Source organism: Podarcis gaigeae (genome assembly GCF_964106915.1).
Source record: "Podarcis gaigeae genome assembly, chromosome: 3".
NCBI lineage: Eukaryota > Metazoa > Chordata > Lepidosauria > Squamata > Lacertidae > Podarcis > Podarcis gaigeae.
The window spans coordinates 102,101,054-102,116,820 of NC_139680.1; the positions used below are offsets into that span (position 1 = coordinate 102,101,054).

General features: G+C 46.0%; 1 protein-coding gene across 1 annotated transcript in view; it reads left to right on the plus strand.

The window, feature by feature from the left end:
- Positions 1-255: 255 nt before the first annotated feature.
- The window catches only part of PRKCE (protein kinase C epsilon), a 308,928-nt gene continuing 293,416 nt past the window's right edge, over positions 256-15,767 (plus strand). Inside the window, exon 1 of the mRNA XM_083733311.1 lies at positions 256-2,234. Coding sequence (XP_083589437.1) covers positions 1,887-2,234 — 348 coding nt within the window. The 5' untranslated portion in view covers positions 256-1,886. The remainder of the gene's footprint in view (positions 2,235-15,767) is intronic.

Below are 15,767 nucleotides of genomic sequence, written 5' to 3' on the forward strand. Positions count from 1 at the left end.
GCTATCCAAGCTGATGGCCACCGTCGCCTCTTGTGGCAGTGAGTCCCACAGTCTTTTAACTATGGCCTGTGATAACATCTCTCTGGCCCATTTGTATGCCAAATTCAGATGCGAAGAGGCCTGTTCCTTGACTTTGACGCGCTGTGGGAAAGGCTATGTGCTTGACAAGAAGCCTGGCAGCCTTCGCCTTGAGCGGGATTTGAGGGGCTGGGCGTCGACGGTTCCCTTTGCCCTGCTTGCGATTTGAACGGAGGCATCATTGTCGTGGTTACTCTTTTATCGCCTTTGATTGCCTTTTCCAAGAGGAGTCTCCCGATAGGGAGCCCCCTTAGGCTCCCAGGCCGGTGATAAGGAAGGCGAACCAGAGAGAGAGAGACGTCTTTAAAGGAAAAACAAGCGAGCAAGAGGCAAGGCGAAAAGCGGCCCGGTTTGAAAAGAAGCGGCTCTTGGAGACGCAGCGGCGAGGCGCGCGTAAAGCGGGGCGCACGGAGCCCTCTTGCGCCCGGGGATCGGCTGAAAGTCACGACCCCGGGAGGAGAAGCAGCTGCAGCGGCGGCGGCTGCTCTCCTTTGCCTTCCCCGCTCGGAGCTGTTGCTCGCCGGCGATCGCTCAAAGTGCTCCCCCAACAGGCAAAAACTTTCTCTTCGCGCACTCGCGCTGCCTCGCTCGCAGGCACACACACTGACGTCTTTTGCGCATTTCCTGCATTAGGGAGACAGACCCAGAGAGCGAGCGAGAGAGAGAGCGAGAGGTGGGGTAGGGCTCCTCCAGCCCAGCGCCAGACACACCAGGCGGGCGAGCGGCGCAAAAACAGCGAGCGCCCGGAGAGAGCGAGCGAGCGAGCGAGCGAGGGGAGAGCGAGTGCCAAGGGAGCGAGCCGGAGAGAGAGAGAGAGCAACCCATCGCCGTGCTGGTTTGGGTCGTTTGGCGAAATATATTATTATTATTATTTTTGTTCTAGATCTATTATTATTTTATTTTTTAAAAAATAAGCTCCGTAAGTTGAACTCCCGCGCTGAGCAGTCGGATCCGGAGCCGCTTCTCCCCATGCCTTGGATTCGATCCACTGGATCCTTGGCCTTGGAAGAGGAGGAGGCGGAGGAGGAGAAGGCGGCGAGGAGGCTCCTGCAGCCGAGGCGGATGTAAGGTTCCCTGGCTGGGCTGGACTGTGTGATTTCTCTGCTGCTTCGTCTCCCAGCCGGGGAGGCGGCGGAGCAGCCAGGGCGGCTCGCTCGCTTTGCTGCTTCTGGGTGGGTTTTGTTATTATTTTTCAAACTCCCCCTTCTTCCTCCCTCCTCCTGGGCTGCCGCCGCCGCCGCCGCCGCGCACAGACAAGACAGCACTAGCGTGTGCAAGAGCTTCGGATTGTTTTTCTGTGTGTGTGTGTTTGTGTGCAGAAGACTGATCCAGGATTATGATCTAAAAAGGGGGGGTGCGGAGGAGGAGGGGGGAAAGAAAGTCTGTTTCTCTCTATCCAGAGGCTCCTCTGATTTTGCTCCGATTGCATTTTGGATTCCTGCAAGCAGGGACGTCTCCCCCCCTCCCCTCCCCTCCCGTCCCTTCCTTGTTTTTCCGTTAGGAAACACACACAGGCAGAGAAAGGACGAGACCTCGATGCATGTCTGCATGCAGGCGTGTGTGTATTCCCCGGGCGTCGCGAGAGGAAGGGCTAAATAATCACAGGTAGCAGAAAAAAGCAACAAAAGGAGAGAGCCCCCCCCCCCTTTCCCGCCGCCCTGCTGTTCTGAAGCCTGCACCTCCTTCCACTCCAACCTGCCTTCTTATTTATTGGAGAAATCTCCTCGGATCCCTCCGCACTTCAGAGTGTGTGCTTTAATCCCAGGGAAAAATTAAACAACAACAACAACTAGTGAAGCCATCTAACCATGGTGGTTTTCAATGGCATGCTGAAAATAAAAATCTGCGAAGCGGTGAATCTCAAGCCCACAGCTTGGTCCCTGCGGCATGCGGTGGGTCCCAAACCACAGACCTTCCTGCTGGACCCTTACATTGCCCTCAATGTGGACGACTCCCGGATCGGCCAGACCTCGACCAAGCAGAAGACCAATAGCCCTGCCTGGAACGATGAGTTTGTCACGGACGTTTGCAATGGCCGGAAGATCGAGATGGCCGTTTTCCACGATGCCCCCATTGGGTACGACGATTTCGTGGCCAACTGCACCATCCAGTTTGAGGACTTGCTGCAGAACGGGAGCCGCCACTTTGAGGACTGGGTGAGTGTTCGCGTCGTACATACACACACGTCCGCGGCACTGAGAGGTTTCAGGCTGTGCAGGTGTCTGTGGCAGGTTGGGCTTCAAGCTGGATGGAAACGCATGCCCCCCCCCTTGTTTGACAGATGTCTTGGAAGGCATGACATGGCCCTTAGATGGAGGGCTTTGTTGATGCTGAGGCAGGTGGCTGAGCTGTTCACGTAGATGTCGAGGCTGTCTTGCCTGCTTTGTGAGAATGAAGGCATGATTTCTCCTCAAAAGAAAACCCACCACGATATGGTCTGAATCCCATTAGTTTTGCTTTCACGTGTTGCTCATCCTGGGAGACACGACCTTCCCCAGGTAGCGCCATTGCCTTACATACTCAATAAGGCTAACCCTATACTGTCTATTTTCTTCTCATTTCCTGTGCTTAAGAAAACATGTCTTGCCACCTCTGCAGCCTCAGGAGAATTGGGCTCATGATGCCTTTGGGTTATAATAATGCTACACTTGAATCTCCACAATCTTTTGCCGTAATTACCCGGCTCCTTGATGGCAAAAACAAATGATGAGCTACTTTTTTTCATGTCTTCCCTCGCATGCATGCACCACACAAAATCCCAAACAGGCCAGGCATGTATCAAGGAAAGAACAGCATCAGATTCTTAGATATGGTACCCAGACTCTGAGACTTCCTGGCTCTCTGCTGCTTTCTACGGCCTGCACGATCGACAAAGTTGTCCGTTTGCACTTTTTAAAAGCATCCTGATGCTTAATGATTCCTTGTCTTCCCCTCACGAAAAGGGCATAACTTGGATGTCACAATCTTAAGAGGGTTAAGAGGTGGTGGAAAACAGTTGTCTAGAGCCCGAGACCATCCACAACCCAGGCAGCATGAAAGCTAGCTTGAAAAATAAGGTTGATAATAAAGCAGTCTCATTTGAGTGTGGGAGATGTGTCTGGCAGAGGTGGCATTAAATTGTCTCAGGTGTTGCCCGGCTCCATTGGATTCTGTTTGGGGTGATACTGAGAATGGGTTTTGAGCTTGTGAGTAATAAATGAATGAACTGGGGAACCCACTGTATATTTGACCATGAAATCTCCTGGCCCGCAAGTGTGGGGTCTGTGGATGTAATAGCTTCACCCCAGACTCCTGGGGATGAAGTAACGTTTTAGTAGGCCTTAAAATGCTCACCTCCGTAGGGTTGATGGGGCAAGGCTTACAGGGCAGGACTGTGAAAGTGGAATGTAATTGGACTTTCAGAGAACAGCTGTGTCGTTTGGCCATATAAACACCTGAGCAATTGTTGTCAGTTGTATGTAGTGTGTATTTTCAGGGGGGGGGGGGAGTTGGCTTATCAATACAAACTAAGATTCTTGTTTGATTTTGAGGCATCTTACCATGATTTAACTGAGGGTATGAAGTGCATAACCATGAAGAACATTTCCCCGCACTGACATTATGGTATTATAAATATACATTTGAGATACTCCAGCCTGCTTTATGAATTGGCTAGGAAGTAGACAAGATCTGGGGTGCATCCTTGTTTCAATTTCACACGTTACATTCCTCTGCACACTATTTAAACTAGTTATCTGTTGCAAGTAGAAAAAAATGTATGTCTGATCAGAATCTAAACCCCAGAGATTAGTACTGTGGTACATGAACTGAATAATGGTATATGCAAGCTTTGATCCCAATCCTTTCCCTTGGAATTATTTCCGGCAATTCCCTGGGTTTACTCCAAAGGATACCATATGAAGGTTACAGTTTTGGTTGGTGAAGATGGGAGTATCTTTAGGCTTAAGACACTGGAAGTAATGCTAAACTTGCAATATTATAACCTGCAATATTATCTGGGCCTGCAGACATATTTTGGCAGCCCTTGTTGTTATGATTATTTACATGGCACATCACACAAACAAAGTAGCTTGCAGCCTTTAGGTTCAGAACAATCTTGTGTGGTTGCTATTCCTATTTTACAGATGGGAAGACCAAGAGAGGCTGACTTTCCACATGTCTTGGCAGGGATTGACTGAGCTTGCTTGTCTGAGATCTGCTATCTTGCTGGGCCGCATTAGCAGGTGAAAAGACTTTGGGTCTTGCAGTGTGCAGGAACTCAACCCAAGAGGGTGTTGTTGATCCTGTCTTAGATCTTGAGCAGAATTGGCAATGAACATAGGAAGCTGGTGAAGGCAGACAGGCATTCTGTGGTGGACGTGGTCTGAGCACATATGTTCTGTCCTGTAAGCAAATACCTGGAAACACTGCAAGTGTGTTTTCGACCACATCCACCAACTTCTCTCTTGCAGGATACCACTCAGTGCAGTGCTGTGTACTTTGATTGACAGCAGCTTTTGCAAGTTTTCAGCCGGAGGCTTTTCTTAGTTATATTTTCTGAGAACCATTTTTTTAAACTGGATATATATTGAAGCTGGGAGGTTTTGATGGCAACACAAGGAGGACTGCTCTAGGTTTGCAAGGATGCTGAATTCACCTCCCTTTTTGCACAGATCGATAGGAGCCAGGGTGTTTATAATCTTTCCCTTGCAAATAAAAGAAAAAAACCACTGGAAGAAGCAAATTCCCAGCTGAGCCACACTGTGCTGAGCTGCCCACCTCCTCAAACAGTAAAGAGTCATGAATTTGGAACATCATTGTTTGGTGATGATACATCAGACTTAAGAAATATTTGCGCTGTCTTTTCTGATATGGTATAAAAGGAATAAATCAGCGGGAACAAATTGACTGGTGCAGGTCTATCTGCGTTGGCATCGCCATCTCACAGGAAGCATTTAGAAATTGACTGATGAAGCCATATGCTGTCAGCATTTAAGTGTGGATGCTGGGTTGCTATTGTTTTTGGTAAGATGTCTTGCTGCCGCCCCAAGATTGCGTCCCGATTTGCAACGTAGTTAGTGTTCTAGCTAAAAAGGGTATTAATTTTGGAAGCTCTAGGAAAAGTAATGCTGGAGAAAATAGGGAACTTTACTTTTGGAACAAACAGGGTCCCATTAATAGGAATGTGAGAAACTTGTTCCCCTACAGATGTTGTTGGACTACAACTCCAGATGTTGACTGGGGCTGGAGGGAGCTGCAGCCTGTCAACATCTTCAAGGCCAAAGGTGCCCCATCTTGGTATTCAGATGTCCCAAAGCCATGATCTGAAGGCACATCTTGCATGGTGTGTTCCTGGATGGAAGACTGTGTTGACACCCCACGTACACTGCCTAGTGTGTTCGTTATGCTGGCATTTCTAAGAGTACTCTGAAACATTTCTTTTTAAGCGTACACTTTAAAATGTAATACGTGACGTGGCCTTAAGCAAATATCCATTGGCACGGGTATAAAGAAGCAGAAAGCAATATAGAATTGTATTGGTAATTTAAAAAGAGAAATCCTTACGTTGACGTAAATCACCATAGTTTTTTAAATGGGGGCGCTGGGGAAGGGGAAGCTTAGGGCTATCTTGAAAAAGAAACAAATTGAAATGAGTTTGTATTATTTTTCTTCTTCCTGAAAGTGGCTTCCTGAATTCATGATTAAAAATTAAAAAAATAAACCTTTGTCATCAGTGGGTTCAGTGTCAGATAAGATGCCGTAAAATCAACAGGAGTGGTAATATTTTATTTTATTTTATTAAATGCTAGTAGTTGCATGATGATTGATCAGTGAATCCCATTTGCTGCATCAATAACCAGCTTGTTGTTTTAAACAGGGGTGGGAAAGCGGTTTCTAGGCAGCGACTGTTGGACTACATCTCCCATCAATCTCAGTCACCATGACCGAAAGTCAGGGATGATGGGAGTTGTAGTCTGGACAGTGCTGGGTTGCCTACCCTAGTGTTACATCATCCTCATTTATTAAATTTATATACTGCCGATTAACAAGATAAAAATAAAACACCTCTTTGCCTTGAGTTGACCCATTCTGTCTCACTGATTCCATATCTCTAATGGTCCATTAGTGTTCTCCATGTCACATGATCTTATCGGGAGATTATCACTTGCCTTTTAACATTAAATACGCCTGCCCCAGAAATACATTGGTGGCTGGTTCTCACTGGAACTGGTAGGAGTGAAGGCAGCAAAGGGTGGAGCCAGAGGCAGTGACAGGCAGAGCCACTCCCTGATTGGTCCTCAGTAAGGAGGCTAGCAGGTGGGGGCTAACTGAGGGCACACTGGTGTGGGGGGGCAGTGCTCTATTTACCCTGATGAACCACTGCCCCTATGCCTCCCCTGTTTCTCTCTCTCTCTCTCTCTCTCTCTCTCTCTCTCTCACACACACACACACACACACACACACGTAATACCTCCCTCCTTCTCTCAAACACTGCAGTTTTCATCCCAGGCTGCAAAGTGGACAAACACATCCCTCATCTCCGTAAGGGATAAACCGGCCCCTAGTAACGTGCATTTAAATAGCAGTACAGTTCAAATTAAAATCCACATAAATCAGGCATCTCCAAACTTGGCCCTCCAGCTGTTTTTTGGGGACTACAATTCCCATCATCCCTGACCACTAGTCCTGTTAGCTAAGGATGATGGGAGTTATAGTCCAAAAACAGCTGGAGGGCCGAGTTTGGGGATGCCTGACATAAATAGTCTGAGGTGGTCTAAATCGGCTTATGCACGCATAAAGGTTATACATACATTAATTGAACATTCATGTAACATGCCCTTTGATTCCTTGCATTTGCTTTTATAAAAATTGTACGAGCGAAGGAATGATTCGGAACTTGGGGAAAGCCTTTCTGGATCAGACCAAAGGCCCGCTCTCATTCTGCTCTCATAGTGGCCAGCCAGAAGCTGATGGGGAGCCCCCAAAAGCACTTTTCTCACTTGTAATTCCCAGCATACTGTCTCTGACAGTGAGGGCAGCCTTGTTCAAATAACAATTTTAAGTATGTATTCGATCTCCCAGTTTCCTTTAATTGCATTCTCTTTTGCCCCTACGGGACGCAGGTGGCGCTGTGGGTTAAAGCCTCAGCGCCTAGGACTTGCCGATCGAAAGGTTGGCGGTTCGAATCCCTGCGGCGGGGTGCGCTCCCGCTGCTCGGTCCCAGCACCTGCCAACCTAGCAGTTCGAAAGCACCTCCGGGTGCAAGTAGATAAATAGGGACCGCTTACCAGCGGGAAGGTAAACGGCGTTTCCGTGTGCGGCTCTGGCTCGCCAGAGCAGCGATGTCACGCTGGCCACGTGACCCGGAAGTGTCTCCGGACAGCGCTGGCCCCTGGCCTCTTGAGTGAGATGGGCGCACAACCCCAGAGTCTGTCAAGACTGGCCCGTACGGGCAGGGGTACCTTTACCTTTTACCTTGCCCCTACTTTGTTGTTAGTGTTTCATTTTGTTTTTCTTTGCAATGCTATTTTTAGGGAAAGACGTCCAGGTAGGACTCAGCTTAGCCAGTAGAGCGTGAGACTCTTAATCTCAAGGTCATGGGTTCAAGCCCCACGCTGGGCAAAATATTCTTGCGTTGCAGGCGGTTGGACTATATGGAAAATACTTAGCTAAATGGACCAGTGCTCAAACTCTTCATGTTCCTACTCATAATTTGGGCAAACACTGTCTTTTTCCGGTCCCCAACAGCAGGTATTAGAGCAAGAATGGCGAACATTTGACCCTCCAGATGGGGTTGGACTACAGCTCTCATCAACCCAACATGACCATTAGTCATGTTGGCTGGGGCTGGTGGATTGGGAACATCTGGTGGGCTGCAGGTTTACCCACCACCCCTGTATTAAGGGAACATTAAGATCTGACATGTTAAATCTCTGATGTCTTACAGCTGGTTTTCTGTTAGCATCTAGCATAATGCTCTGGTGCGCTGCTCCCAGAGCTGCATTTTCTTATTAGGTTAAGAGTTGCCAAAATCCAAGCGCGCTGATAACATGTCCTATCAGCATATTAACAGCTTGATTACATTCCTCAGTAAAAACTTAAAGATAATTATCAGTGGTGCGGTTGCAAGCAAATGTCATTCTTTATCTGGGAATGTCGGCACGAAGGAGTGTTCCAGAATTCTAGAACAATAGTTCAGGAATCTATATGTAGAGATGGCACCGGAGCCAATTCTGTGCATTAAAAAAGAGCACTCTATTGTTTTTGATGGGGAGACACAATCCCATTGCAGTTAGTCATTTCCCTTGCTTTGGTTGCCGTAGTTCATTTCATATATTTCAACATGCTGTTTGAGATTGAAACTGTCTGTTTTTGAGACTCCAGATCCCTCTCATCCCAACCTGCAACGCTTGACCCCAATGTTAATTTGTTTTTATTGTACATTTATGTCTCCTCTCTTACTTTCTTCTAAGTCAACACAAACATCACTAAGAGGGAGACAGCAGTGCCATTGGGATGACTTGAAGGCGGGTCATTCCACCCATTGAAGACGGATGGGTTTTAAGAGATTGGAGTGTTTTGTTCTTCTGCAGGAAGATGCTAGATATTTTTTCTCTTTCTCTCTGTTATGACTGTGATGTAGACTGATTCCATGGTTACAGAGCAGCGATACACAAGTAGAGTGCTAAAAAATCACGATAGCAACTGTTGTGCTAACACGGCATGCATGCACAAAGCAGTTTTCCATTTAGATTGTGGAATATTCGGCAATTCTCCAAACAATCCAATCCTTTATTGACTTACATGGGCTACATCTGAATCTCAGGAGATGGCCAATGGGAGACCTTATTTTATACAATTGCTGCCATGTATCAAATGGTTTAATGGTGGGATGAGGTCAAGGAATGCTTTAGTGTGGTGGGCGACGGGGCGGGGGGAGGACTGCATACTTACAGCAATGGCCATTTTTGAAAGCAGCAGTTAGAAATATAGCTATTTGTGGCAATGGTGCATCTTTGGCAACAGGTTTTGAGACTGGTATGATTTTTCTAGAGTGTTGAACACTGGCTTTTAGAGGTTTAATGCTCAGGGAACATCATGAACTACAGAATGGAAAAGCTTATGCCTAGAATAGGGCAAAGATTCCTTGATGCTTGCAGGCTTCAAGTTCTAACAACTGCCTCTCAAACATTGCAAAAACCGGCTGCAGGGCTATATAGGCAGCCAAGTTATACTCAGAGTAGATCCACTGAAATCTATGGACCTACATTTGTCACGTCCATTAATTTCAACGGGCTTACTTTGAATGGGACAAATGTTGGATACAGCCCAAAAGGCTACATGCGCGGCTGTGCATCTCAAATACCTCTGACTTCTTAAGAGCGTTCTCTGAGAAGATCAACCCTTGCAGCCATCGTGAAGAAAAATAGTAGGCCAGCTTGGATGAAGTGCTATGGCATGACAGTGACAAATGTGTGCTTTGAAGGAAGGGCTTTGATTGGCATTGGTCAACTTTTATGCCTAGAATTCTCTGCCAGAGCATCTTTCCACTGTTACCTCCCAGCTCTGTTATAATCCTCAAATTCAAATTCATCCTTTTAGTTCAATGTCCCAGTCCTCTATTTATAATATTAGTACGTTGTTACAGGCTCTTCCCCTTTTTGTTGTATTCTCCCTTCTTTGATGAACTTCAGATTGTAAGCTCCTAAAGGTGGATTTTATATAGATAGATAGATAGATAGATAGATAGATAGATAGATAGAGATAGATAGATAGATAGATAGATAGATAGATAGATAGATAGATAGATGATAGATACACCACCGTACAAAGCACCTTGTTGAATTGATGGTTCTACATAAATAATAAATCGAAGCTTCTGACCTTAGCACATCAGGCTCAAAGCTAACATGCAGCCTGTTTTGTCACAATTAGGAGGCTGGGTGTAGACTTATCTGGGAGTGTACAACTGATGCTCTGATAATTTTGCTTTGAAGTGAGTTTGTGTAATAGGGAGGAGAACATACCGGGCCTGGAAATGAGGACTCTAGGTTCATATGTCTCTAAGCTACCTGGTTTCAATCACATGTACTTTTAATAAGGTTGTGAAAGGCTACTTGCCATTGTGACTACCTCCAGAATCAGAGGCGCTGAAGAACAATTTCCAGGGGAACAATATTAGGTAAGAACAGTTGGCTTCCCATAGGCATCCAGTTGGCCATTGTAGGAAACAGGATCCTAGCCTAGAAAGGCCTTGATCTGATCTAGAAGGGTTTGTCTTATGACCTTAAGCCCCACTGATTTTCCTCTTTACTTTGTTCCACATCTGTAAAATGGAAATATTATTATGGCGTTGTTTTTTTAAAAAATGCTATCTTTCTGCCTCAAGGAATAATAACCATAACACTGTTGTGAGGATATGTCCCCCCCCCCAAAGTATGCATAGGATTAATTGTTAATCATGCCTTTTGAAAACAGGACCTGAAGCATTTTTAAAAACGCAGATAGTTCTTCTGTCCTGCTCTTACAAGAGGTTCCTGCCAGCCTCCCAATCAAGAGTTTGATCAGGTTTATGCCTGCTTCACTTCAGCAACACTGCAGGCTCAGAAACTCCCAGGCCAGAGCAGTGGGTTAAATTCAACATAGGAGTTTATTTAAGCCAAAAATTCACCCCCGGAACATGCTTTGAAAGCTAAGTGTTAGGCTTGGTGTATGTAAAGTAAAAATATAATAATATATTTATATATAGAATGATATCTAGTAATATATAGAATCTATAATCACATCTGAGCATGAATAGAAGTTTGTTTCCTTCACACCTAAGTCACCATGGGCCAATTCCAGTGTTCGAAATTCCCTGAGTGCAAGGCACATTTAGCTACCAGTAAGGGTCCAGTTGTGACAACATGGATATTTCTGGGTGCCAGGTTTGCGACGGACATCTCCATCGAGCAAACTGACTTGTGTGGAGCGAAAGATGCACATCTTGTGTGGCTGTGCCTTCATGAATCACAAGGCATCTTAGTCCTCCATTGTCACATCGAGGAAAGTAAGTGCAGGGCTGAATACAGAGAGCAAGCTACAGTCAAGCCATTAGGTTGAGATCCTAGAGTCATAAGATAAAGGTAAAGGGACCCCTAACCATTAGGTCCAGTCGCAGACGACTCTGGGGTTGTGGCGCTCATCTTGCTTTACTGGCCGAGGGAGCCAGCGTTCAGCTTCCGGGTCATGTGGCCAGCATGACTAAGCCGCTTCTGGTGAACCAGAGCAGCCCACGGAAACGCCGTTTACTTCCCGCCAGAGCAGTACCTATTTATCTACTTGCACTTTGACGTGCTTTCGAACTGCTAGGATGGCAGGAGCCGAGACCGAGCAATGGGAGCTCACCCCGTCATGGGGATTCGAACCGCCGACCTTCTGATCGGCAAGTCCTAGGCTCTGTGGTTTAACCCACAGCGCCACCCTCGTCCTTTTTCCATAGAGTCATAGAAGTATAAAACTGTAGAGTTGGAAGGGACCTTGGGTAACCTCATCAGGCTCTTCCCAATCTCTTTCTCTTCTCTCTTTTGCGATCACTCGTAGATTGTCTTCCATGAACACGGTTTTAACAATGAGTCCGTAAGTGACTGTGGAGGCCAATTCTGGATCCACATGTCCTTCCATAGTGAGGACATTGGTTCCCGGGCGGGAGTTGATCACAATGTGGATTTGCCAAGCATGCCTTCCTCTTAGCACATTTCTCCATTGCGTCCTGAGTTCGAGTGTCTTCAAAGCCCATGACACCTCTGGTAAAGGTTGTTTTCCAACTGGAGCGCTCACAGGCAAGTGTTTCCCAGTTGTCAGTGTTTACACTACTTTTTTAAAGATTTGCCTTGAGACAGACTTTAAACCTCTTTTGTTGACCACCAGCATTACACTTTCCATTGCAGTGCATTGACCAAACTGTAGTTTCGTGGAAGAGAACACATGCCATGCATGCAGAAGAGCCTACAGAGGAAGCCCTGGGGTCTCCATGGAAAAGGGTCAGGCAGGAGGTGATGGGAAAGCCCTCTCCTCCAGGACCCTGGAGAGCTGCTGTCACTCAGATTAGACAGTTCTGTTCTAGCTGAGGAAATATCCTTGCCTGGTATTAGGCAGATAGATGGCTACCGAACAGTCCAAATTAGGTTGTTTTCCCTCCCCTGCCTTGAGTTTGTTCCTTTTTTTGTACTTCTGCAAAGCTTGGGATTCCCCCCCCCCAAAAAAAGGACATACCTCTCTTTTTTTGTGCTATTGCTATTTTTCCTGTTTTTAAAAAATACATTTTTTTGAATCTTTAAAAACAACACCTCACATTGATGAACACATTACATAGGGAGAGGTGGTAGACCAGAGCGGAAAAAAATAAAGATAAATGGAATCTTCTTACTGAAGAATAAATATAACATAAATGTTGATGAATGTAACAGTTTTTCTATGTGGTAAAATATTAATACATACACACATTATAAATACTTACATTATACATTTATGTGTGTGTATATATTAATATTTTACCACATAGAAAAATTGTTACATTCATCAACATTTATAGCATACTTCATGAATTCAGTGAGAAGATTCCATTTTTTCTCCTCCTCCTCCTCCTCCTCCTTCTTCTTCTTTCATTCTTGTCTACTGTCTCCCCCTCTAATCGATTCTTCAGGTTTCTACCTTCCAAATTTATGGTAGCTCAGCCTTTACCTTTAGTGTGTGAATGGTGTCCCTTCGGCTACGCAAACGAGGCACTTGCAGCCGGACAATGGGAAAGAGAGGCATTGATCCTGACAATTGGAAAGAGAGGCCTTTATCAGCTTGAACACGACGGTTGTGAAGGACCACTGCAATAACATCTCTGAGTTCTTTTGAGCATTAACGCCTCCCACAATCTACATTATCATTATCATCATCCGAACATACGTTATCCAGATTGCTTCATTACCTAAATTATTTAGCCCTTGCGTTGGAGTTTGTGGGTTTTTTTCTCCTGAACAGGGGGTACAGAAAAGTGAGGGTTTTCTACAGGGCAGGCCAGGTTCATCACCACAGCCATTCAGGGCCAAGTTAGTGTGTCAGACTAGGACCTGGAAGATCAGGGTTCAAATCCCCACTTGGCTAGGAAGCTCAACGAGTGACTAACAGAGGACTTGCCACCTCCTTTGGCTTGCTTGCTTGATTTATTTATTTATTGCATTTGTTTATTTATTGCAATTGTACCCCACCTTTCCTCCAAAGGGCTCAAGGTGGCAGGCATTGTTCGTCTCCTTCCCATTTTTATCCTCTTCAGCAACTCTGTGAGGCAGGTTTGGCTGAGAGAGAGAAAGTGACTGGCCCAAGGTCACCCAGGGACCTTCATGGCCTGGTGGGGATTTGAACCCTTGACCCCCAGGTCCTAGTCCTAGCATGCTAACCACTACGCCGTAGGTACGCCTAGCCGCAAGCCACCTGCGCCTCAGGTTGTGTGGGAAAGGTGGGGGGTTCACCCACAGCTGTCTCTTTTGTTTTCTTCCATCTGAACAGCAGGGTTGGGGGATGCTCCAGGGGTTGGCAATGCATGCCACCCTCCCGCCATTTGGTGGCACAGGCCTTGTCAAGTGCCCACCTCAGCCCTGCCGCAGCTTGTTCCGAAGCAGTCGCTGAAAAATGGCTGCACTGTGGTCCTCCTTATAGGGGAGGAGAAGGAAGCTCCTCCATTGCAAACAATCACATTGCTTGAATTAAAGTGAGATATCACAGGTTTTAGTCGCACATTCCTTGGGTTTCTGTGAAAGAATGCAATAAAGCTGCACTTAAGCTTTATATGCTGGCCTGAATTTAAGAACCTCTGTCTAAACAAGGGGCCTTCCAAACTCAGAAATTTTTCTGTTTCTTTTTGGTTTGTGTGTATGATTGGGGGGTGGCGGTGGGAAGGTTAGCAAGGATTTGTTTGACTGTCCCGTGATTGCACACCCCCACACCCCCTTCCATTTCTTCCACGCCACAGTCTTGCCAGCTCCAAAGACATGTCAGCAAGATGCTCTCCTTTCAGACTGCCCCGTTTTCCACTGCCTGATTTGTTTCGTGATAAATGAAAGTATTGCTTAATTGCATTTCACTGCAGTGGAGATGTCTGTTGGCACTTTACCTCAGTGCGAAGGCGACAGGGGTCTCCTTGATTCGCCGTTGTATCTGAAGCGGGATATTGCAGCTCTTGTCTTTCCCCAACTGAGGACGCTCCCCAACCCTGGTCCAAACAGAACTCTGTTCCTCCCTCAGAACTTTCCTTTAAGTTGCTGCCTCTGGCTTCCCTTTCTGTATTAGTATATTCAAAAAGACGCAGGTTGTTGTGGAGGATGTGAAGGAAGAACCTTCGGGGAAGCAGGTTGTGGTTATCCAGGGTGCAAATTGCAGAAATGTCCGGATGTATGGCAGCCTATGTCGGAAATGTAGATTTTGGTGCGTTTCCTTAAAAATAGCTCAACAACTTTGCCGAAGAAAAGCTCAACTTTTGTGTTCGGATTTTCACTTTTTGAAATATGGCTACCCTAGGTTATCAACGGCTGTGCACTTTCTATCGTTCTGCGCCAGGGTAGCCATCTTGATTGAAACAAGAACAGACTGAGGCAAGCTGTGTTTTTTCCAGGTTGAAGTGGTTGATGCTCCTCCATTCTGTCAGGATTTGTCAGAACCAGGAATCTGAACTCTGTTAATCCTGGTGTGCTAAGTGATCTGACCCATACCTCTCCATCTCCTGGCTCCCCCCCCCCCCTTCTTGGAGCATTGCAACACAGTTCTTGGAAATATTAACTATATCAAAATATGGCTTTGAAATGTGGCTTTAGGAGATTTTAAAATAAAAACCAGGGAGTTATGTGGAAACAAAATGGGATCGTGAGTGAAAGCACACAAGCTAAAATGGGCTGCAAATCAACAGTTTCTTTCCCCCCCCTTCTCTCCCCCTCCCAACTCTGGAATCCTTACCTGTCATTTTGACACCAGGTGAGATGACATTCTCCTCCTCCAAGGCTTTTTTTAAAAAAAATAAAAAGCAATGTGCTTATTGGTCATAATCATATTTTCATCTACTTTTACTCTTCTGTATGCTGGATTTTTAAACAATTTAATTTCATTTTGTCATTTTATGTGGCTGGGGCACCCAAGACAGATGGGTGGGGTATAAATAAATAAAATGACTATTAGTAGTAGTATTAGTATTGTGCTCTCAGGCTAGGGACAGAACAACGTTATTGGGTGGCTTTATATAAATCTGTGGCCATCCAGTTGCCAGTGGAGTTCAACAACCACAGCCAGCATGGTCAACAATGAAACTTGTATTCCATCTCTACCCTTATTTATGTAGTGAATAAATAAATAGGACCGAGAACCATACTTTTTTATAGTATGGTGGGGAGCCTGGTGCCCTCCATGTCTTGTTGGACTACAACTCCCATCATGCCTGACCATTGCCCAGGCTGGCTGGGGCTGATAGGAGTTGAAGTCCAACAACGCATGGATGTCCCTAAGGTTCCTGTTCACACCCCATGAAATTCACAACACAAGTTAAAGCAAAAATGCCAGTTTTATTCTTAGGAAGGCAGCACTGAAAGCAATATAAGGAGCACTTAAACCTTCTTCCATCTGGTGTCTCCCCCCTCTAAATTGCCCCCCAAAGTAGCTTTCTCCACCCTCTGCAGGGTTTAAGAATGCATTTC